General features: G+C 56.8%; 1 protein-coding gene across 13 annotated transcripts in view; it reads right to left on the reverse strand.

Moving 5' to 3' along the window:
* Window positions 1-23,528, reverse strand: part of TNS1 (tensin 1) — a 203,458-nt gene that overhangs the window by 81,975 nt on the left and 97,955 nt on the right. For 9 of the 13 annotated variants that reach the window (XM_058664988.1, XM_058664996.1, XM_058664987.1 and 6 more), the window contains 3 exons: window positions 16,531-16,572; window positions 4,748-4,789; window positions 3,724-3,774 (listed from right to left, as the gene is read on the reverse strand). In XM_058664988.1, coding sequence (XP_058520971.1) covers window positions 3,724-3,774; window positions 4,748-4,789; window positions 16,531-16,572 — 135 coding nt within the window. Of the gene's footprint in view, window positions 1-2,805; window positions 2,953-3,723; window positions 3,775-4,747; window positions 4,790-10,300; window positions 10,358-16,530; window positions 16,573-17,118; window positions 17,206-23,528 lie in introns of those variants that run through there. The other 4 variants (XM_058664990.1, XM_058664992.1, XM_058664995.1 and 1 more) reach the window with 4 other exon arrangements.

Consider the following 23,528-nt stretch of genomic DNA (forward strand, 5'->3'; position numbering starts at 1 on the left):
CCGCAGACACCAGCACTCCATCCATCTCCCTCTCGCTGGGCTCTGATGAGGAGGCAAAGACTCTTCCCAGGCCCCGGGCCTCACTCCAGGCCCCCCGGGGCCACCTCGCTATAAATAGCCCCTGGGGTTTCATCTGCTGCTGATCCACAGGCGCTTTTGGAGGAAGCCACCACAGCTGCTTCCAACAACTGGAAGCCACAAGGCAGCCAAGACTGAGGTGTGGCTCAGCACATGGATCTCAGGCCCTCTCCTGCCACCACCCAGAGGGGGCAGGAGTGGCAAAGGGGGACAGGAGGGCTGAGGGAGGATGCTGAACGCAAGGTGCAGCAGGGCAGGGATGAGAAGGATGAGCCAGGCAGGAGACCTGGCTCCCTGCTCTCTGCCACCACCGCCCCCTTGGCAAACGTTACAACACTTGCATTCCTCTACCTCCCCACCCATCCCCCCCACACACACACAAAAAAAGCCAGGGAAGATAAATAAAAACTTGGCTCAACACAGCCCGGCCAGGCTGCCTCCAGAGGTGATAAGGCAAAGTCCAGGCCAGCTTGGCTGCCCCCAGCTGGCCGGGAAGGACAGGCATGACGGCAGCGACCGGGACAACGACCTGGGAGAGCAACCCCTCAGAGGAGGACCAAGCTGCAGCGGGAGGAGTGTCATCCCCTGGTGAATCACTGGGCCGCCCTGTCTCCAACGGGGCTTCCTGTTGTCTGTACAGCGCAAAGGCATGTGACCGTGCTGACAGGACGCAGACACACACGGTGATGACATGTAGGCGCCCAGGCCGGGTGGGCTGCGTGGGTGTGGATGCTGCTGCTGCAGCAAACACAGGTGGACAAAGTCCCAGGACCGGCCACAGCCGCACCAACACCTTCACCAGGTGGGCGCTCACTGAGAAGGCGGCACTGGGGAGCAGGGTAGGGGAAGTCCCTGGCCTCCCCACACTTGCACTGCACAAAGACGCTCCCCAAAGATCCAGGGACCACTCGGCCCCTTCTCTCATCCGTGGAATGGGAACAACGTGGGCTCACAACACTGCCTCCTTACACCCCTTAAAAGCTGCTGGGAAAAAGAGGTCCCGATGAACTTTATTTTTAAAAGAAAAAAAAAAAAAACAAGCTCTCAGCCCGCCTGTAATCCCATTCTTTTCCTCTCTGGGGAATCTCAAGGCCCTTGACCCACGTAGCTTTGAACTTCCTCCTAGTCCTTCCTAAAAACAGGAGGCCAATAATAGAACTTTTGGTCCAGCCCTCCCAGGCACCAAACAGGACTCTCCCCTGTCCTCATCGCCCAGGACACCCAGGCCCTCCTCCTCTGCTGAAAGGACACCATGAAAGGAGATTCCATAGCTTCCCCTAAAACAGTGGCTTTACTTTACACTGCACCAGGAAGTCCCTCCCACTATCTACCCCTCATCCTTCCTGCTGCAGTTCCAGCTGACTCTTTTTGCTCCGATCATCACTTGGACTCTCACTGGTCGCTCCTCTTTGCTTCCTTTTTTCTTGCCCACCCTTGCAGCTTCAGCAGGAACCCCAAGGCCTTGGGTGCCTGGGTGAGGTCTGCTACCAGCCAACGCCTCTGTTGGGGCTCACAGACCAAACACAACCATGGCTGACCCAGCTGGAGCTTCCTGAGCCCAGGTCCCCAGGGAGCAGGGCCGGAGGAGGGTGGGGAGGCAAGCAGCAGGGCTGCGTCAGGCCGCAGCGCATTGGCCGGGTCAGGGGCCCATCCCCATTCCTCCATCTCCTCTGGGGGCTGTGGCCAGTGCCCCCCTCCAAGCCCTCCCTAACAACCACACCCCTTCCTCTCTCCTTCCTGCCCACCAGCCTGGATTTTTCCAAAACAAAGTGCAACCCAGCACACCATCCACAAACTCCACTACACACCAAGTGGGCCGGAGGCAAACAGTCACTCCTGCCCCAGGAGTCCCGGGCCTCTGGCCAGAGAGAGGAAAACAGCTCACAAACAGGTCCTGAGCAGCCCAGCAGCAGGCTGGGGGCCTGGGGGGGGGGGGCGAGGGCTGTAAGGACACCGCCTCCCACCTGGCCCACCATGGGCAACTGTGCAAGAGTCCCATGGCCAGGCGGGGACCTTCTCCCCGACTCTGGTTCACAGGCTCAATCTGCTCACCTCGCAGGCTCCTTCAAGCAGAACAGGCCCAAACGGGAGACACCACCCTTGTCCACCCCATAAGCACACAGGCATGCACATATACACACTTTCATCTCAGAGCAACAACACCTAAAAACGCCGCCCCCTCTTCCTCCTCCAGGACCAAGGTCACGCACAGCCTCACAGCACACGATCCTTTCTGCTGTCTGACTTCTCTCTCTCAACTGTAGCTCCAAGTTACAGGATCCATTAGGCCCGAGCTGGGGACGTAAGGGAGGCTATTGCGTTAGGATGTGGCCCAGGTTAAGAGACTTCAGTTGTGAGCCACCAACTGTCTTCAGGGTCAAGGGCAAAGGGGCCTGGCTGACACTAGACCTGAGCAGAAAGGGACAGAAAGGGACTCTGGTGGTAGAGTAACTCCGAATGGAATCCTAGTATCTACCATCTAGCATTGAGGCTGTCAAGAAAATCTAAACACCCCTAGCCCAGCCTCTAGCCCTGAGTCAAAGTACCCAAGCAAGAGAGGAGGTCACATTTATTGAGTACGTAGTACATGCTTTGTTGGCCCTCCAGAGCAAACACGCACACACAATTCACTGCTCCCCCAGCACCCAACCCTTCAGGAACAACACAGACCCGGACACAGACCCTACCCCACACACATCCTTGGTGCCCCTGGCAACCCACACCTACCTTGAAGAGGGTCTTCCCCATCAGTCTGAGGGGCATGACTCCATACTCTTGTTCCTGACACCTCCACTCCATAGCACTGGCTGCTCCAGGCGGCCCCAGGGAGAGCGCAGCAGTGGGGCAGGGGGTGCGGGCACCCGCAGGAGGACCTGCTGCTGCCCCCGGCACCTCCCTCCAGGGCCCTCCCTGACTCTGCAGCCGCTGTGGGTCAGGCAGCTGTCAGATGATAGGGCCTCATGCCATCAACAGCTCCCCCTGTGCCAACCGCCAAAACCACTCCCTGTTCCTCTGCAGGCCAGGCGGGTGAGGCGGCAGAGGCCAGCTCAGGGGGCATGCCGTCACAGGGGGACCTGGCTGGACTCCACGCAGCCACACACACACGCGGGGCCATAGCAGGGACCCCCGCGCCCCTTTTTTCTCTGATCCTTCTGTCTGGGGAGTTTGTCCTTTGAAACCTCCACCCCTACCGCTGCCCACTGCCACCACAAACTCCATGACACTGGCAACATCAGAGACCTCCTGAGACCTGGGTGCTGAGCCACACAGAGGACCCTAACTTCTTCAAGATGCCTGTCTCTGAAGCAGCAGCTCCAACAATATCATCAAATGGCCCCCCAAGAGCCCGTGTCCCTCCACGTCCCTCTTCCCCCTTCTGGGCCCATCAGCTTTCCCCATTCCTGGGATCCTTCCTGTTCTCACCACGCCAGGCTCTCAGACACACTCCCCACCCCATGCTCTCTCTCCTGCACCTTGGAGCTCTGGCTCATGCTGAGCCAAAGGCTCAGAGGGCTGAAAGACAGCCCCTGTTCTGGGGCCTGCCCTTCTGGAGAAGGGTGGGGAAGGCCACAGCAGAAGGCAGCTCCGCAGGGCCCAGCCCTGGCCTTCTCCCAGGCTCCAGGTTCTAGGCTACAGCTTGCTTACCTCCTCCTCCAGGCTTTTCTGCGTGTTTCCACCCCAGGAGGCTCCTTCTCCCTATGGACAGAGACAGGCAATCAGAGAACCAGCCACGGTGCCCTGGGGCTTCCAGCTGGGAGGCTAGGAGCCAGGGGTGGGCAGAAGGGTCTGGTTGGGGAAGAGACTGTTTAATACTGTTTCGTCCACTCAGGACTCCCCAGGGCTAGCCCAAGTCCCTGATGTACAATCTCACCATCCCTTCTATGGAAGATACTATAACTCCTATTTTGCAGGTGATAAAGCTGAGCCACCTGCAGTGGGTAAAGTGGCCACCTACATCAGCATCCCACAGGGGCACCGACTGCTCCACCTCTGACCCAACTCCCTACAACTACATCTGGGAAAGCAGCAGGGGATGGTCCAAGTGCTTGAGTCCCTGCACCCATGTGGGAGACCTGGAAGAAGCAGCTGGCTCCTGACCTTGGCTTGACCCAGCCCCAGCCATTGCAGACATTTGGGGGATAAATGAGCAAATGGAAGATCTCTGCATCTCCTTTTCTCTCTCTGTAATTCTGCCTTTCAAATAAAATAGAACAAATCTTTAAAACACACACACACACACACACACACACACACACACACGGCACAGGCAGGCTCCAATTTGCCTACAGTGAATTAGAAGCTTGGTGGAGTCAGGATTTGAACCCAAGTCCTCCATCTCCAGGCCTGTGATTTGCTGCTGGCCAGCAGGTGCTTCTCAGGGGTTAGCCTCAGTTTCCCATTGCGGAGGCACATTTCCCTCCCCTACCACACAGCCTTGAGGATGACTCTCATATCCTACCTATCTAATAAAGGAGTTCATGTTCAAACACTAGTCTCCACCCTCTATCTGTCCACCTGCCTGGTGCCACAGCAATACACAGAAAAAAAAAAAAAAAACCAGGCATGGGCAGAGCCCCAGCTCCCAGCATCACCAGCACCACCGCAATTCCCCTCCACCCTGCTCCCCTGCACAGTCCAGCCATTCCCCCAGTCATCCGCTGTCACTCACCATGTCCACTACATTCTTCGGTGCGCTTTCAGTGGTGATGGGCTGCGAACAGAGGGAGGAAAGGTGAGGGCTCAGCACGGTGTCCCAAGAGACTGGTGGCAGCAAAGGACACCGGAACTCCTGAGACAGGGACCGCAACACAGATCCAGGACTTGTCTCTAACAGAACCCCACTGGGAATGGAGCCTGCCCCCAGGACATGAGCTGCATGCCTAGGGCTGCATCCACATAGGTCGGATACTCGCACCTGTGCCCGTTGCATTGGCTCGGAGGAGCGACCAGGTGGTAGGACTTACAGCTTCACAGGGGAGAGCAGTTCAGGGCATGACCCCAAGCCATCACAGGAAAAAGAGGGAAGGACCCCCATAAGGCTCTGCCGGCAGATCCTCAGTGTGAAAGCCCAACAGCCCAGGCAGACAGGCCTTCCAGGGGCCTCTTTCTGTGTGGGCTCTACTCCCTGTCCTCGCAGACTTCACATCCAGTTCCCACGTCCTGGCCTTCCCTGTGGGGTGACATCCCCTCTTTTCCTTCCTGGAGTCCTCTCCTCCTCCTCCATGAAGCCCTCCCTGACCACCTAGGCAGACAGAGCTCCCTCTCACACTTCTGAATGCCCGTCAGTGCCACCATCTGTGCCACCCAGTTGGTTCATGGAGGATGCGTAACCTTACCATGAAGCATATGCCCTGTCTGTCCCACTGCAGCTTTAGCAGAAACCTTCAACAAGGTCATGAAAAAAGCAGCAGAGGGAAGAGAGGGAGCAACATCAAGGCCTAACTGATTAAGCCACCCCGTGATGCTGACCCCCCATATGAGTGCCCATGTAAGTCCCAGCTGCTCCACTTCCAATCCAGCTTCCTGCTAATGCCCCTGGGAAAGCAGCCGAGAATCGCTCAAGTTCTCCGGCTCCTGAACCCATGCGAGAGGCCTGGTTGGAGTTCCAATCTTAGTCCTGGTCCCAAAGCCACTCGGGGAATAAACCATTATCTGAAAAAAACTCTGCCTCGCTCTCTCTCTCTAGAAAAACTCTGCCTTTCAAATAAATAACTTTTTAAAATTGTTGTTTCTTTGGAAGGCAGAGAAAGAGAGAAGCCAGCTCCCATGCACTGGCCTACTCCCTGAACGCCTGCAGGAGCCAGGCCCATGCTGGGAGCCAAGCACTGCATCCAGCGCTCCCACATGAGCGACAATAACCCAGTTACTGAGCCACAAGCACTGCCTTCCCGGGGTCTGCACTGGCACGAAGCCGGAGTCAGGCACACAGCCAGGTCTCGAACTCAAACACTCCAATGCAGGATGTGGGGGCATCTTCTCTGGAATCTTAACCCCTAGGCCAAACACTCAGCCCCAGAGAAGTTTATAATCCCATTTGCCATGAATTTGCTGAAATCCCTACATATTAAAAATTCTCATTCTTCCTTCATCCAAAAGAAGACTCAAAATCACATTTTGTACAAACTCAGTTAAAAATTCCCTCGCAGCTGAGACAAACTCTTAACACACAGTGGGCCTTCAACAACCATCCGCCCCTCTGTGGTCTGATCTCTGACCCCTGACCTCTCACCTTGCCCAGACCATTAGGAGGGCTTCCTAGTAAAGGCATTCTGAAAAGCAGGAATAGGAGACCTCCTATGCCGGGACCACGCCCACCCACAACTTTCAGGGTTATATCTCCCACTCAGAAAAGTGACAGCAGAGGCCCTGGACTGGTACAGTGGGACCTGGGAGCCCATGGGAGAAAGCAGCTTCTACCAAGCTGCCCATGGGCTGCGTGGGAGAAGGTCTCAGTGTAGCAAGCCCCAGCCCTACCCATAGCACCAGAGGGCAAGCAGCACATGTCCAAAGGAGAGGCAGGTCAGGACCCAGAGCTGTAGCCTAGAAGCCAAAGTCCTCGCCTTGAACACACCAGGATCCCATATGGACACCAGTTCTTATCCAGCAGCCCCACTTCCCATTCCAGCTCCCTGCTTATGGCCTGGGAAAGCAGTGGAGGATGGCCCAAACCCTTGGAACCCTGCACCCATGTGGGAGACCTGGATGAGGCTCCAGGCTCCTGGCTTCGGATCGGCACAGCTCTGGCCATTGCGGTCACTTGGCGAGTAAGTCAACAGATGGAAGATCTTCCTCTATCTCTCCTCCTCTCTGTGTATCTGACTTTGCAATAAAAATAACGAGAGAGGGAGAGAGGGAGGGAGAGAGAGGCAGGCCAAGATGGGGATGGAGGGAGGAAGCTGGCTAAGCTCAAGACAGCAGCATTGTTTCTTCAAACAGGCCCGGAAGCCCCACCCCACTGCCTGGAAGCCACAGCAGCACTTCCTGAGCTGCTCTAGGGCCAAGCAGGTGGACAGGGTGTAGGCACAGCCCAGGTATGCCCTCCTCACCCCACTTGGATTCTGGGACAGCCAAGGGGACAGGAGGAATAACGACATCATATTCTACCCTTCCCAGCTCAGTCCCAACTCTCACTCTTGGTCCCCTTCACCCCCAGAATCCCTGCTCTCAAACCCTGGGAGTATACACATGAGTCCACTGGGAGCACGTCAGGTGCACCACCTGCTCTGGAGCTGCCTGCTAATCCCCACCACCACCAGGCCTCTAGCAATAAACCAGCTCCATCACCCCTGCTAGCGTCCTGGGCAATCCTCCCCCACCTCTCCCGGCCCCAAGGCTTCCGCTTCTTGTCCAGGACTCCACCAGATACACATGGACACCTGGGGTAGGGCAGGACACGTGCCTCCTCTCTGAGCTCTCAGGGGATGTGAACACAGGCCCCTTTTATATGCACAGGAGGAGCCAAGACAGAAAGCCAGGACACCAAGCTCAAGTTTGCAGGGTGCAGGTCTGGGCCCCGGAGAGCCCCCCTCCTCCACAGGGTCAGGACTTCCAACAAGCCCAGCACCCAGCTGAGTTGCTCAGACCCACAGGAGTACCTGAGGATGTGTGTTTCTAACTGGTCCCCCTGAGCCTCTGAGCTCCAGGGCTGGCCAACAAACTAGCAGGCCACATACTGAGGCTCTCAGCTGTTGGCAGCCTGTGCCCCCTCAGAGCAAGTCTCCCTGCTCCTCCAGGGACCACAGCGGGCTGGCCTATAGGGCTCAGCGCAAAGAAAGCACCCGAGACACTTCGAGCAGCAGCCAGCAGCAACCAACTCTCCTCACAGGCCAGTCACAAGGCCAGAGGGTTACTCTCAGGTCGGCACCCTGCACCCCCCAGGTGCACCCTGCCCCCTCCTCCAGAGGCCTCCCCAGGGCGGACACACAGGCCGCAGCAGTGCGAGAGTGGCCCATTCTCCCTGCCAACCATCAGCTGAGCACCGCGCCCTCTTCGTCCTTTCCCGGTGCCAGCTGGAGCCCAGCCACAGAGGACACTGGCCAGCTGTCAGATGCCCCTCCTCTTTGGTCCAGATGCTTTCCTAGGGGCTCAATATTCCCCCAACTCCCACCAGACCTAAGTCTCCCAAAGTTGTCTAGCAGCATGGGAAATAGCCCATAGGTATGTATGGCCATCCCGCCAGGTCTCCTGGGTCTGAGTCCTGCTTGTTTCTTTCCCAGGGTCAGTGCTGGGGCTATGGGTGACCAGGTGACCGGAGGGCCAGGACTCCGCTTCCCTAGGCCCTGCATGGAGGCTGGGCCAGCAAGCAACTCTCAGACCATCTGGGGCTCTGGCCTGCCTCTCAGAGCTGGCCTGGAGGCTCACCTACCTACAGCTGCAGCCTCCTTCACACACACACACACACACACACACACACACACAGAGGCATGTCTGTCCTCCTGTCCCCTCTCCCTGGTTATTTTCCATCTTGGTACCCTGCACTCTCCAACACAGTCTCTATATTCCTTATCTCAGCGTCTGTCTTTTCCCTAAAAGGTAAGCACCTCTTCCCCTGGTGCAAAGAACACTGCCTGGCACGCCAGAGGTAAATAAGCCAGGAGAGGCCCCTAGCTACCCTCGCTGGCACCTGCCCATGCGCTGCAGGGACGCTGAGCCCTTGACCTCCACTTCTGCTTGGCCTTTTACCAGGAACTTTCTACCATACATACAGGCGCGCGCACACACACACACACACACACATCCAGAAACACAGAGAACATATACAAAATACACACAAAAACAACACATACCCAGAAACATAGATACAAAAACATACATGGAAACAGAGACATATACACAAAAATACACACAAATACAGAGACGCACATACACAGAAACACATAAAAACAGAGACATACATATAAACATACACAAACACTGACATCTACATAAAAGAGACACACAAACACAGACACAAAAGCAGAGGAAAAAACATGTAAAAACACACACACACAGACCACAATCTCCCACTGCCCCTCAAAATATCAGCTCCTAGCAAAAGCTGCCAAATCCCATCCTCCATTCTCTCCCTGCCCATCTCACAGATAGGGCAATCGAGGTGCCAACGGTGACATCCCGTCCCCCGCCCCCCCCCCCCCCCGATGGGGTTTGAGGCAGCACCAGGGCTGTCTCTCAGGGCTGGGCAGCAACTCACTGCAGAAACACAAAGCACACAGGGTCTGCCCGTCAGCCACACCCCTGCCCAGCCCAGGTCCACACCTGGAGGGTAAGGATCCCAGGCTCCTCAAAGCAACTCACCACCACCCCACTGCAGCCTCCAGGCCAGCAGCCAGACTCCACACCTGACACAGGTCAAAAGCTAAGTTCTGCCCTGACTCCACAATCCCAAACCCAGAAATCTGCATTGCAGTGGGGACCAGGTAAGGGACTCGGGGTGCAGAAGTTAAGAAGTGGCTAGCCATACACATTGCAAGTGCACCAGCAGAATCCGGAGGACATCCAGGAATCTTCACCCCGCGACCAACCACCCAGCCATGTTCCTGGGCTGCAGCCGACTGGTCATGTGGCAAGCTCAAGAACAACCATTTGTTAAGTGCTCCGCAGGAGGCTCTCAGCTCACCCACCATCACCCTGAGAGGTGACCTCACCCCAGTTCACAGGTGAGTACACTGAGCCTCTGAGAGAGGTCAGCTAACTTGCCCACAGGCACGTAGCCACCCCATCTGAACCACACTGCCCCCATATCATCCCCTCACTTGCTTGCTCTCCCTCCACGCCCCAGCGGTGTTCTCCAGCCAGTCCCTCCTTCCTCTTCATCAACTGACCACAGGCAGGAACAAGCTTTCTGAGACGTCACAGTCTCCCAGTCCTCCGTGGGAAGGTGCTTTGCTACACTCCCGTGGGAAAACTAGAAACAGATACAGCAGCGGAGCTTGGGGTCAGACAACAGGGAGAACTTCCTGAAGCTCAGAGGTTGTGAATCACAGGGTGGACAAGTAAAATCCTACACCCTTTCCATTCTCCCCCACCGCCACCACAACATACAGGCATGCCCCGGGACCCTCCCCCACTCAGTGGGCCTCAGCAGGGGCGGTCCTGCCAGGTAGCTGACAGGACTGTTTGTAGGTGGCCTGCAAGGAGGGCGGGCTGGGGAAAAAATGTGGGCTGCTGTTGAGAAGGAAGGAAAAGGCAGGGGTGCAGGGCTGGGGGGGTGCAGAATGCATACTCAGCCTCGGGGAACATTCCGTCCAGAAATTCCTCACACCCTCCCTCCCCCTTCCACCCGCCAGCTCTCCCTCCTCTTGCCCCCCGGGAGGCCTGGAATCCGGGCAGTTTGAGGAGGGGGGAGGGTCAAAGACCTGTGACATCACATGAACCGCCATGGCAATGAACTGTGAGGTCACGGCAGCAGGGGGCTACCTAGAGGAGGAGAAGGAGCTGCCAGAGCAGGGTGGGTAACTCCAGGCAGGAACTGGGACAACCTCAGACCCAGGACCCAGTGAAAGTTATTCCCGGCTTATTCGTTCTCAAAATAGAAGCACACACAGATGGAAGGGAGGGGGCTCAGAGCAGACAGGCAGGGAACACCATTTATGGGGCACTTGGAGGACGCCTGGTGGCCATAAGTGTAGGAGGCTGTGTCAGAGTCCCTGTGGTACCCCTGGTTGTGGACTGGCTACCCGCAGGGAAAACAGAAACACAAGATGGAGCAGCCGGGCACCGGGAGGGCCTGCTACCTGGGTATCATCCCGTCAATGGCCACAAAGGCCTAGACAAGGAGCACTTGGGGCCCCTCTGGACAAACGAGGAAAGGGAATTTGCAGAGGGGTCGGCACTCCTGCTCCACCTGGAGGAGATGGGAACAGTTAGGGGTGGTCACCAGCACCAAGGGCGGGCACTGCAGGGAGAGTAGGGAGGATGCAGGGCAGAGCCAGCCTGGAGTGGCAGAGAGAGCCACAGCCAGTGTCTGGGACTCCAAAGTGCAAGCTCCAGGTCAAGGACCCCAGAGCGAAGGAACCAGTTCCACCTGACTTCATGTAAAGTTATACCCTGCCCCCAGAGAAGGGTTGGGTAGGCCCACTTCTGTCCTCAGCCCCTTCCCCCAGCACATCCCCAGGGGCTCAGCACCCAAAACCTGGCTGAGGCTGGGTGACTGCGCACAGCCCTACTGTAGCCAGCTTCCACCATTCACCAGTCCCGACAGTGGGCCTGACAGGAATCGCTCATGCGCCCTCTTACCATGTTTCCCCACAATCCACAAAGCTTTCTCCCCAACTCCGGGCCCTTCCTCCACTCCTTCTAGCCATCAACTTTGCCTAAAGTCTCTGCTACCCACGCTGGGCATCTCTGCCAGCCTCAGCCAGTCTGCTCTGCCCTTCTCTGCCCGCTCATTCCCCCCCCTTGCCAAGCCACCCACAGCTGGCAGCAGTCAGCAAGCTCTAAAACCCTGCTTTGGGTCACTTCCCCACTCAAGGTCCCATAATGGCTTTTAGTGCTTAGCACATCAGGTCCAAGTTTCCCAACTTACATGAGCTGGTCCTGTTCCCACAGGCTGGCAATGTCGAGTCCACTCTCCTCCAGCCAGCAGCTCTGCATACAGCAGCTGCCGCCCCCATGCCTGCTCGCCCACTGGCCCCTGCCTGGGCCACCAAGGGTGTATTCAGGCCCCCAGGGAATACAAGGTTGCCCAATCCCCTCCTGCCCCTAGCAACAGCAGTGTGACAAAAGCATTTCCGGGACTCAACCCCGTGCTTGATCATAGTCAGCAATCCGTCCAAGGCCCCAAGCCAGTCCCCGCAGCAGCCCTACCACCCTCTGGAACGCCCTTCCTCCTTCTTCCCCCCATCTCCGACTCGCTCCAGTGTTGCACTGGCCTTGGGCAGTGCTGATCACAGCCATCAGCACAAGCAGCTGGCTTCTGACGCTGAAGCCCAAGGTTGCAGCGGAAGCCTGCAGTTGGGCATTCACTCACTTCCATGGAGTGGCGCTCTCACTCTCTCTCATTCCCATCAGGTGCCCCCAGGGGGGCAGGGCACTTCACCCTAATCAGTCCTCTCCCACTGAGGAGTGACTACACAGGGAAAGTTACCCAGCAAGTTTAGGGACCAGGGCTCTTTGGAGCCTGTCCTAAGGACAGAACCTCAGTGGGCCTGAGGCCTCAGGCAGCCCCAGTTAGCAATGTTGGGTGCTAGAAGGCTCTTCTGGACCCTTGAGCTTCACCTGCCAGGTTCTACCCCAGACAGCAACAGAAGGAAGTCGATTTGCCTTTTAACCCCTCCTCACTCCCCCTCTGCAACTGTCCCTTATGTTCACACTCTGGACCTATCAGTCCCTGAGGGGAGGTACACACCGGGATATGCACACCCCTCTCAATACAGGGGATCCCCTTGGAACCTCAACACCTTAACACTGGCCCCTCCCCTCTGAAAATCAGCCTCCCATGGGCCACACCTCCATTTCCTAGGATTTCTTACCATGGCTGGTGCCTGCCAGCCTCCCACGAGCGACAGTGAGCAAGGAGGCTGTGCCAGGGCTAAGTAGCCCATGCCGTTTCTCCAGCCCCTTCTCTTCTTTCCAAGGCCACCCTATGCCTTCTGGTCCCAGATCCCACCATGGAGAGCCCGTTTCCCTGTCTGCCAAGTATACAGTGGGGCTGGATGGTGTCTAAAGTCCTTTCAACCCTGTAGTTTCAGGTCCACTCCTAGCGCAGGAACCTTCAGGAAACCCCGACAACTCTGGTGGAAGATACCCCTGCAGCACAGCCCTGTGGGACGGCGGCTAGCATGCAGCAGGTGCACAGGGAAGAATCTGTTGGGAAGACGGATGTGTACTTCGTGGATGAACAGCCCCTCACACAAATCCCAGGCCCCTGACCCCAGGAAGGCTGGTGATCCAGAAGGAGCCCAGAAGCAGCCTGGCATCTGGCAGCAACAGAGGCTTCCATCAGGAGCAGCATGCAAGGGTGCCCCTGGGAGGAAGCAGGGTGACCTCCTGAACAAGTCCTGCCACTGCCAGCTGCAAGAGCCAGATCAATCTACCAGAATCTTCTGAGCCTATCGGCTCCAACACGCCCTGCCCTTCACTTGCCCACCCAGGAGCCAGAACAGGCTCCCACCCAAGTCATGCGGGTCCCAAGTGCATGGAGTCATGGCAAGAGCTTTGGAAACTGCAGATGCTATGCCAGTGACAGTGGCATATGCCCTCGTTGGCGACTAGGACAGGGGATTCGGGAAACCCCAGCCGGGCTTCTGGTCCTCATCTGTGACCCTGGGGATCCTCATTGCAGAGCTATTTTGTAAAGCTTTGAGAACAAAGTGGGGTAGGTACAGGGCTCCAGAAAAGCCACTTCAGCTCTTCTCGAGGATCCAGAGTGTCCTCTCCTCTGTCCATCCCTCCCCCTCGGGGGACCGCCACCGGAGGATATGGACCCCCAGGAACTTTCCACTCAAGGCCTTGGGCAATGTCTGTCAGTTAAGATGAAAACATGAGTTGAAAATTAAGCCACTTTGCCCTGGCTGGCCCTGGGCACAGGCTGGAAAATGTGTTTGCCTGGCAAAGCCTGAAGCTGGGCAGACACTTTGTCCACAGATAGAGGAAGGTGGGGGTCCTCATCCTGGGGTGGAGAGGGTTTCAGCAAGATCCAGGAGGCATTCAGAGCTGACACAGAGAGCAAACAGCTGGACAGACTCCTGATGTGTGTGCGCGGACAGGAGGGGGCAGGGAGGCCAGAGGGCGGCCAGAGCCTAGGCCTGCAGAGGCTGAAGGGCAGGCGGCAAATGGAAAAGGAAGGAAAAATACAGACCCGCCCTTTCCTGCCTCTTGTGAACCTGTTCAAAGCACCAGCCTCTCCGGCCACCCCCACTCCTCGGCTGCCTGTGAGGAAGCAGGTGCTGAGTGCTGGGGGTGGGGACAGGGAGGAAGGGGGGCAGACTTTCTCACTTTCCTCTGGGATACTTTCCCACTTCCTGGGGACAGCCAGCTGAAACCCTGTGTCCCTGCCACAGACCACCTTTCCGCCCCTCCCGGCCATCCCTCCTCTTTCACCAGAGACCTTACCAGCCCCTGTCATGGGCCGGCCAGGAAATGTGGACAGAAGCAACTGCCTTTACCCAGTACTGCCTCGTCTGTGCTGGGCACGGCTGAACGCCTTGCTCACAGCTATTAAAGCAGCATTATAGGGCACCAACTGTGTGCAAGGCTACAGGGCGGCGGGTGGATCACAGACCCCTTGTCCTTGAGAAGCTCACTAGCCGGTGCTTCACAAGTGGAGCTCCCTGAACAAGATAACTAAGTAAAACACAGTGCAGGCAAGGGTGGTAAGGGCAGGAAAGTGAGGCCGGGCTTCTGCGTAGGGAAGAGGGGATATGCTAACACTTGAATAAAGACAAGAGGTAGGGAAGGGCCCTGCTGGCAACAGACAACTCCAGGCAGCAGGTGCATTAAGCACAAAGGGCCTGCAGCAGCTTCTTGCCTGGTGTGTTCAAGGACCAGCAAGAAGGCTGGGTGGCTGCAACAGGAATGGAGGGAGGCAGCAACCAGCTGTATGAGGCTGTGCAAACCAGCAGGTGCCTTGTGGCCTTTGTCCTGTGTGAAATAGGCACAGATTCATTTGTCACTGTGTTCTCAAACCACCCGATGGGACAGGTGCTACATTACCAAGTCCCACTCTGAAAAAGGGGAAGCAAAGACCAACAAGGTCAGGCAAGATTCAGGGTCACATGCCTAGCCAGGATTTGAGCTGCTCAGTCTAACTCCTGACACTGATAGTGGACACTCTGGGATCTGCAGAGTGGGGGCTGCGCACTCCACTGCCAAGTGACTGACACGGCCTACTGGGAGGACGGAGTCCCATGCCCCTGCAGGATGGGACATCACAGACATGAAGATCCCACAACCCAGGGCAGGTGAGAGTCCCTTGGGGATCCTAACCTAGTTCCTGGTGTCCCAACTCCTGGCCCTGCTGTCCATAAACAGTTCATGGGCCTCCCAGAGGCCAGACATCCCACTTCAGCCTGGTGGTCCCCCCACGCCAGAGCCCCAGCCTCAAACAGCAGCCAAGGACATTGTATTCCCAACACAGGGTAGCGGCTCTGCTGGAATGAGGCAAGTCGGCATTCGGCCCTCCCCACTGCCCTCTGCTGGCTCCCCCTCCTATCCTGGTGTCCTCAGCAGTCCCATGGATTCATTACTCTGCGCCCAGTCCCTGCTGCAGCCAGATGACCCTGGCCTGGGCTCTTGTGCGAGTGACACTCCACATCTGGAGAGGCACAGCTGGGCAGCGCCATCAGAGAGGGCCAACAGCTGCTCAGGACCTGGGTACGCAGAGCAGTGAACAGAGGGGTTGCTCTGCGAGCCCTAAGCATGCTCTTGTCCTCCAGCCTCACCCTCTCCCTGCACAGGGAGGGAGGACTGGGACTGCTTGTCTGTATTGACATGGCCTTTCGAGCATCTGGGCTGACCCCGACAAAAAGGGAAACTGAGGTACAGAAAGAAACAGGGTGGGGACCACTGTCCCATGGCCACACAGCAAGCGGGTATGAGAGCAAAAGGAGACTGGGTGGCCTGGTGAGGCATCCAGGGTCTAGACGGCCTAAGTAATGAACCTAGGACTACTTAGGCCCTAGGACACTCTTGCCTTGACCACCGACTGTCTCAGTATAAGAACCCCACAGGCATCTGTGCTAGGCCCACAGGGTACACACATACACACATAGACACAAAGATGCACATAAGTGCATGTACACACAGGCACATACTCACATATGAATGTACACTCATGCCCCTTCCCTGCAGCCTCCAAAACCCTGGCTGCCTCTGCAGGGTGCGGAGGTAGGAGGAGGGCAGAGAGCAAGGTTCCCAATACTCCCAGGCAGCCCAGCTGGGATCTGTCTGGAACCAGGCCCTCTCCACTGGCTACAACTCATAGGGGTCCTGGCCTTGTCCAGGCTGTTCTGGCAGCCCCAGGAGAAAACAGGAGACACAGTGGGGTAAGGGCTGGCAGGGGAGGAGGTGGGGGAGTGGATCGCAAGCAGGAAAGCAGAGTGAAGCCCAGGAACTCAGAGGTGGGACAGAAGTCATTTGTTTGTGAGAGGTGGGAAGGCTGTAGGGCACACGTGGTCCATTCCCCTGCCTCTGGTTAAAGGGACCCGGACTCAGGACTGGCTTGGTGGAGGCAGCATCCCTGGGCCTCAGAGTTCAGGGACCACAGGCACCTGGCCAGGCCTGAAGACACACAGGATGCCCTTTTATGGCTTTCTGCAAGGGCTGAGGGCTCCAGATGGAAATCAACAGGCTTCGCAGCTCCTCACGGGGACCTTACAGCTCATTCTCCAGCCGGGATCTAGCTTTAGCCCTCCCCTACCCACCCACCCCCCACCACCACCACAATACATTTGGCCCTCAAGTGAGCTAACTGCAGACAGCATCCAGGACGCAGAGCACAGGACTGTCACTTACCACCAATTCATGGCTGGATGGAGGAATACAGGGGGCAGCTACCTGTGGAAAGAACAGAGAAACGACAGGTTAGCATCTCCCGTGGCCTTCTGGCAATTGCAACACCCCACTCTCACCTCCATGGAACACACCCAAGCCCCCAGTAATCACTGAGACCTCAGAAGATATGTGACAATAGGTAGGGGACAGCAGATGCTTGGGCCTTGGGAGGGACACAGGAGGTAATAGGAGACAGCTAAAGTCTACAAAACCAGACAGCCGTTACCCACTGCAGGCCAACACATGGCCATCCCAACAGCAGCAGGATGCTTAGCATGGTGCTAAGAACCAGGATTATTTCTGCTCTGTGCTTTGTCCTGCATGATGATAAGCAGGTTTTAACTGCTTGCAAAAGGGCGATAAAGACCCACCAGGAAAGGAAAGGAAAAGCCATGGCTAGTCCAGAGCTCCTCCGGCGCCTGGGGAATCTCACCCAAAATCCCACTGCAGACGGTGTGGTCACTGCCTGGGGCATTGTCCAGCACACGGGCCAGAAGGGGCCAATGCTCACAGCTCAGCCATTATCTTCCTCAAGTTCATCCTCCTCACCTTGCTCTGATGGGAGCAAAAGATGGCAGGAGAGAAGGGAGCTGGAACGGGGTAGGGCAGGGCCCATTCCATGGCTCCCTTCCCTGAGATAACATTCCTTTGCCAGGCAGGGCAGCCAGACCACTACCCTGGCAATTAGCAGGGGCATTTATCAGAGACTCTGCGCGCGCCTTTTCTAGCCGGGACACGTTTTTCTTGGAACTCAGTCCTCTACCTTGGCTCCAATTCCAGACCCAAACACCAGGCCAGGGGCCCAGAGAGGGGAATAGAGGACAGAGAGGGACTCTCTCCTGGCCACAAGGGTGTCTGGGTGCAAGACATGGATGGTCAAAGACAAAGCAGCTGCCTCCCCAGGCCAGGGGCAGCAAGGCCACCACAATCCCAGCCCCAGGCAACATCCTGGACTGATCCTCTGCCCACCTGATTTCATGCTCTGGTCCTGAGAAGGGAGGGCTCCCAAACTCAGAGAAAAACAAGAGCCAAATGGCAGTGCCCCACCCCTCAAGCTCTGTAGGGCAGGGTTACAGATGCCTTGCACTGGACAGGTGGTCCCCAACTCCCCCAGACCCATCCAAAGGCATTTCCCAAAAGAAAAACAAGGCCAAAGTGTCCTGATACCCTGATATTCCTCTGTCTCCTTTAGGAAGAGTGAGCCACCAGGTCTGCCCGTGTCCCCAAGTGTTTGCTGGCCCTGCTAGACACCTCCTAGACTGGGTCACAGCTGTACATGCTAGGCCAGGCTGCAGCGCTGCAGACTTGGTCCTGCCTTTTGGTGCCCCTCTCTCTCTCTCTCTGTCTCCCTCTCTCTCTCTCTCTCTCCCTCTATCCCTCTCTCCTAAGCAGAGAAACACTTCCTTAAAAGGCTGTTTCCTTCCCTCAGGCACCCTGGCCCCTGGCCACTCGCTCAGGAACCTGGAGCGTGCCCTGGGCTGCCAGGGCCTCCTGCCACTCTGCAGTCCCATGCCCAGTGGCTGCACGGGTCAGCGACAGCTGGCAGCATGGCATTCCAAGGCCTGGACCCAGATAATCAGTTCAGGGAAGCCCACGTCCCATGACATGCCACAAACAGCCCAGGCAGATGCCAGGCACTGCCAGGGTCCATGCTCCAGGTTCCACTCTGAGTGACAACACAGCAGGAAAGTCCTGGCACACTCGCTGTCTTGCACTGAGACTCCCTGTGCACTGCAGACATAATTCCCACAATCATCAGTGTCACCACAGTCAGCCCTGTCCTGCAGACAAGGAGGCCAAGGGACAACAAGCAGGTCCCCAAGGCCAAGGTGCAAACCCACCACTGTGCAACAATGACCCACACACCAACCTACAGCCAGGGCCACAGCCCACCCAGGGTGCACTGCATCTGCCCTCAGCCTCTGCTCAGCCCCTGTTTACATGACCGACCACACTTAACAGGATGAAAACCCCAAGGCACAGGGGAGCCGCTTAACCACCTGGCCAGCACTGCAGCAAAGCAGTCTGGCTGGGCCTTCGGGGTTAGACATGATGGTGGAACCCCTCTCTGGCATCTATCAGCACCCCCACTCACCCATTATTATGCTGCCAGCTTCCAAGATCCCTGGGCACACAACAAGAGGGTGCACCTGGGAGACTGCTAGCATAGTATGGCCTGAAAGCTCGAGGCAGCAGCCGATTCAGATGGGGTGCAACCTGTATGAACTGGCCTCTCTTTCCCTCACACCCTTCGTTCCATGGCTGTCCCCTTGTCCAGGACCCAAAGCCATACACAAGAGGTAAGCTCCACTTAGCCCATCAAATACCTGGCTTTGTTCTACCCTAGGACCTTTGCATATGCTATGGTTCCCACTGCTTCCTCCAACTGTCCGCAGAGCTGCATCCTTCCTGTCCCTGAGGTTTTCACACAAAAGCCACCACTCCACAGAAACCCTCCTGGGCCCACTTGAGTTATACACACACCCCATGGCATCCTGCCCCTAAGTCTCTCCCCTTAATTGTTACAGATATGCATGTTTCTTTGTCTACCACTGCTTCTTCCACTAGGAAGTAAGTGCCATGACAGCAGGAAGCATGCTGCAGTCATCACAGATGAGGCAGCACACAGCAGGTCCACACTAAACTGCTGAAAAGATGAAAATGACTCCAGAGAGGCACCTGCAGGCACCCACATGGAAGTCAGGGCTGTTTCCTGATCCCCTACCTTTAACGCTCCGGCAAGCACTGGTGCCTGACCTCTCTGAGCCCCTCCAATCCTGCAGCATCAGCATCCATGTTCCCATTTCACAGACGAAGAAGAGGAGGTTCCAGCAGGTCGCCACCTTGCCGGAGCCAAGCACTCAGGGCATACCTTGGCTTGTGCTCTCCAAGTGTACTGCCCTCCACAGCCTAAGACCTCAACCCTGGTCACAGAAGAAAACCTCAGACCCCTAAACTTGCTCCCTGCACTTGGCCCACAATGGGGCTGGCAGGGGCAGCCCAAAAACGACAGGAGAACCACATGCGGCTGCAAATCCAACACCGCCTGCAGCCTGAGTTTGAGTTTTCCCCCATCTCCTACTAAGCCGACCTTTTTATTATTACATGAGGGTAACATGTCTAGAACATAAAATGGACCATTTAAGTTATTTCTAAAGGTACAATTCAGCGGCCTTAAGTGCATTCACAGGGTTACACCACCATTCTCCATTGCCAGAGCTTTCCCATCACTCCAAACAAGCCCCACCTGCCAAACAGCAATTCCCAGCTTCCTCTGCCCCCAACCTGGCAACCGCTCCCTGCCCCACCTCTGTGAAGGTGCCTTTCATGTCTGAATAGCACACTCTCTGCCATTCATGTCACATTCACCTCACTTAAAATTCCATGGGTGAATGAGGCCTCCCCAAAAGTCCTGTGTACACATCCTAACCCCCAATAGCACAGAATAGCCCAGCATCCACAGTTGGGCCCTTTCAAGAGATACGCAAGGGGAGAGGCGGCTGCTGGGCTGGGCCCTGGCCCCAAGGACTGGGGTCCTCACACAGAGAGGAGACTGGAACACAGAAACCCACAGAGGAAGATAGAGCGGGACCCAGGGAGAAGGCAGGGAGAGGTACACAAGGCCCTGCTGACACCCCCAGCAGCATGCAAAGACACATGTGTGCACGTGTGTATATGTTATGTACATGTGCATAATGCAAGTGTGTATGTGTATACATAAAGTGTATGTGTGTATGTGGAGTGTGTATGTATGTACATTGCACCATGCATGTGTGTTCATGTATGTATTATATGTGAGCATGTATGTTTCTGTGTGCAGGTGTGTATGCATGTGTAATGTGTCTGGTATGCATGCACATGTGTATAGTGTGTTGTGTGCATGCTGTAAATGCATGTTGTGTATATTCGTGTGTGAACACAGACATGTATAATGTGTGTGTGCATGTGTGTATGTACGTGTGTTCTGTCTGCATGTATGTGTGCATATATATTGTGTGTGTTGCTGGAGCAGCGCCAGCTGATGGATGCACCTGGTATCTCATTTCTCAGATTCACCCAGGTTGTAGCACACATCAGTTTCCTTCTACAGTACAGTTCCAGTGCACAGACAGGCCATGCTGTGGTTCCTGTGTGTCCACATGACCTCTTCCTTGCCAAGGAGCAGGGGCGAATGGGCTCAGGGAAGGTAAACAACTCACAGGAAGTGGAACGGGGAACAGGGAGTGGCCACCGGGCCAGCAGGCCAAGCGGCAATACAAAGGCTCTGCGTGGCCCCCACATCCTCCATGGGCACCCAGCAGGCACAGCTAGCAGGTGACAGGGCCACGACTACCCCCCAGGCTGGCTGCCTCTCCACAGCTGGACAAGGCAGAGGAGCCAGGGGCTGGGAGAACCCCCAGGGAATCCGGGCAGGCTTCCTGGTAAAGGAGGCACACCTTTGCCTTGTCCATCATGTGTCTCACCCACTCCCCATGAGGTGATGAGGGTGGGAAGTCGTCAGCCTTGCCTAGGGCCTGCTCAGAATTTGCTCCCCCACAGAAGTGAGCATGGTTTTGAGAGTCAGAGCCAGACACCAAAGATGCTTGGGATGGAAATCACAACTGCGCAAGGTGCGCAGCTGGTAGGGTCCAGATGCTGTACAAACCTCCAGGGGTCTCCTTAGACCAGGACACAGAGAGGGGAAAGGGAGGGCAGACGGACACTGGAGGAGAAGCAGACCAGTCACAGTTGCTGTCTGGCTTCACCTTGAGAAACTCTGAATGCCCAGCTAAGGAGGGAAGACTTTTCACTGCAGGCACTGGGGAGCCAATGAAGATTCTTGAGCAAGACAGGGAGCAAACTGCAGCTGTGCTCTGGGTGGAGAGGTATGGGAGCAGGGTCCAGGGGCAGGTGAAGGCAAAGATGTGTGTGTAGTGTGTGTGTGTATGTGTGTGTGTGTGCGCGCATGCATGCACACACATATGCACATACTTAAGGCAAGTGAGGGAGGACAGTCACAACTCTATGAGCAACAGCAGGGAGGAAAAGCCCATAGACCAGAAACCACCAGGTGCCTGGGACCGAGGGTCCTCCTCTCCACCAACTGGCACAGAACCCCCCACCCCAGCCCCAGCCTCCAGTTCTCTTCCCCCACCTGGGAACATAGAAGACTCCTCCCATTCCTACAGCGGACCCCTCAGGCCCGCACTCTTCCCACCAGCCACTCTTGGGGCTCTGCCCAAGGAACCTATGTCCGAAGTGGCAGGCAGCTGTTGAGCCCGGCTCATGGGGACAACACCAGTGGGTCCAGGAGCAATACAGATGGTGAGTCCAGCCTCCAAGGACTGAGGAAGAAGCCAGGGGAGCCCTCCTGGAGATGGCCCAGCACCTGGGAGCTGACAGCTCAAGTTCATGACTCAGTCGAGAGGGCCCTGACCAGTTTCTGTAAGCAAGGAGGCCAAGATGGGCATGTGGACCACCTGAGGGTCCAGAAGCCAGGCAGGAGGCAGGTGTCCATCAGGACAGGAGCATGCTCAATAGGCAGGAAGTTACCAAAATGCCAAGGAGAAGGTGAGGGCACAAAGACCAGCTCTGCCTGCCAGCATGATTCCAGATCACTGGCCTCCTTGTCAGCCTAGCCTCAGGCCCCGGGAAGGACGGGACCCAGAGAGGAGGGGCCACAGCCCTGGCTCCACTTCCACCCCAGGCAGGCCAGCGCCCTCCCAGCCAGGCACCCACCCACCAGCCAGCAGGGACTGCTCCTACCTCCCCAGGCTCCTGGCGGCTCGGCTATTTCCTTCCCTTATATAGAGTTCTGCTCGGACCAGAGAGGAAGTACATTCAGTTCCTGCAGGCAAGAAGGGGCCTGTTCCCAGGGACACTTGGAGCCAGGGGTGGTATGTCCCAGCCCTGAGCAACCCTAGAGCCAGGGACCAGTGGGCTCAAGGAGAAGACCAGGCCATTTCTCCAAGCCCAGCACAGAGTCCTGGTGCACAGATTCAGGGCCTTGTCCCCAAGGTCCCCGCCCCAACTCCCTCCCCCAAGTCCTCTTCTGAGGTCCCCAGGGCCAGGCCTCAGCCCCACAAAGCTTCAGCAGCCCTCCCTTACCCTACTTCCTCTGGTGCCACCCAGGCCAGCCTCCAGTGTGTATTCCCTCCACATAGCTAGCTCACTCCCCCCAACACACACAGGGGCCACACAGTTGGATGATGAAGGGGCACACCTGTGTATCTGCAGAGTATAAGGTTCGCAGAAGCCCTGACTGGTCACCCAGGGGCTGGAGGACAGGGGAGCGGTGGGTCACCGACCTATGCATAGCCTGCCTGGGACACAGCCCAGGCTGAGGCCCATGGGACCAGCTCAGAGGCCACACCCAATGGCCGCCCAGGGAACTGCTTGGGGCAAAACTGCAAGCTGGATGTGGGCAAAGGAGGAGTACAGGACCCACATGAGCACCTGTTCTGCATCAGGCCCCTGCAGGACCAGAGGGTCCACCAGTGGCAAGAGAGGAGCCAGGCAGCAGCGCCAGAAGACCGGGGCAGGACAGCAGGGCCCGGGGACAGAAGCAGGGCCAAACCCAAAGCTTAGCCCTGGTCAGTGTCCACACTCATAGTCCAGCTGGCCCTCAGCCACCTCCCTGTAGACCCCCCCACCCCAACTCAGCAGGTATCTCCACTCCACCTCCACCCCCATCACTTGGTGGGCACTTCTCCAAAACATTTCTTGGAGCCTCCAAAAGCCCGCTAAGGGGCAGCAACGACTGCACATCCCCTCACAGGGCCCCCTGTCCCCACTCCTTCCCTCCACTCTCTTCCCCAGCTGGGCACCTAGGAGCTACTTCTAACAGGCACATCCCACCATGGCCCTCCTCTGCCCAGCATCCTCACATAGATCCCAGCTCCACAGGATCAAATCCAGATGCCTTAATATGGCTACCCCGGTCTTCAGGGCCCACCTCAACATCCTGGCTCCAGCCAAAG

The sequence above is a fragment of the Ochotona princeps genome, chromosome 5 (genome assembly GCF_030435755.1).
Source record: "Ochotona princeps isolate mOchPri1 chromosome 5, mOchPri1.hap1, whole genome shotgun sequence".
Taxonomy (NCBI): Eukaryota; Metazoa; Chordata; class Mammalia; order Lagomorpha; family Ochotonidae; genus Ochotona; species Ochotona princeps.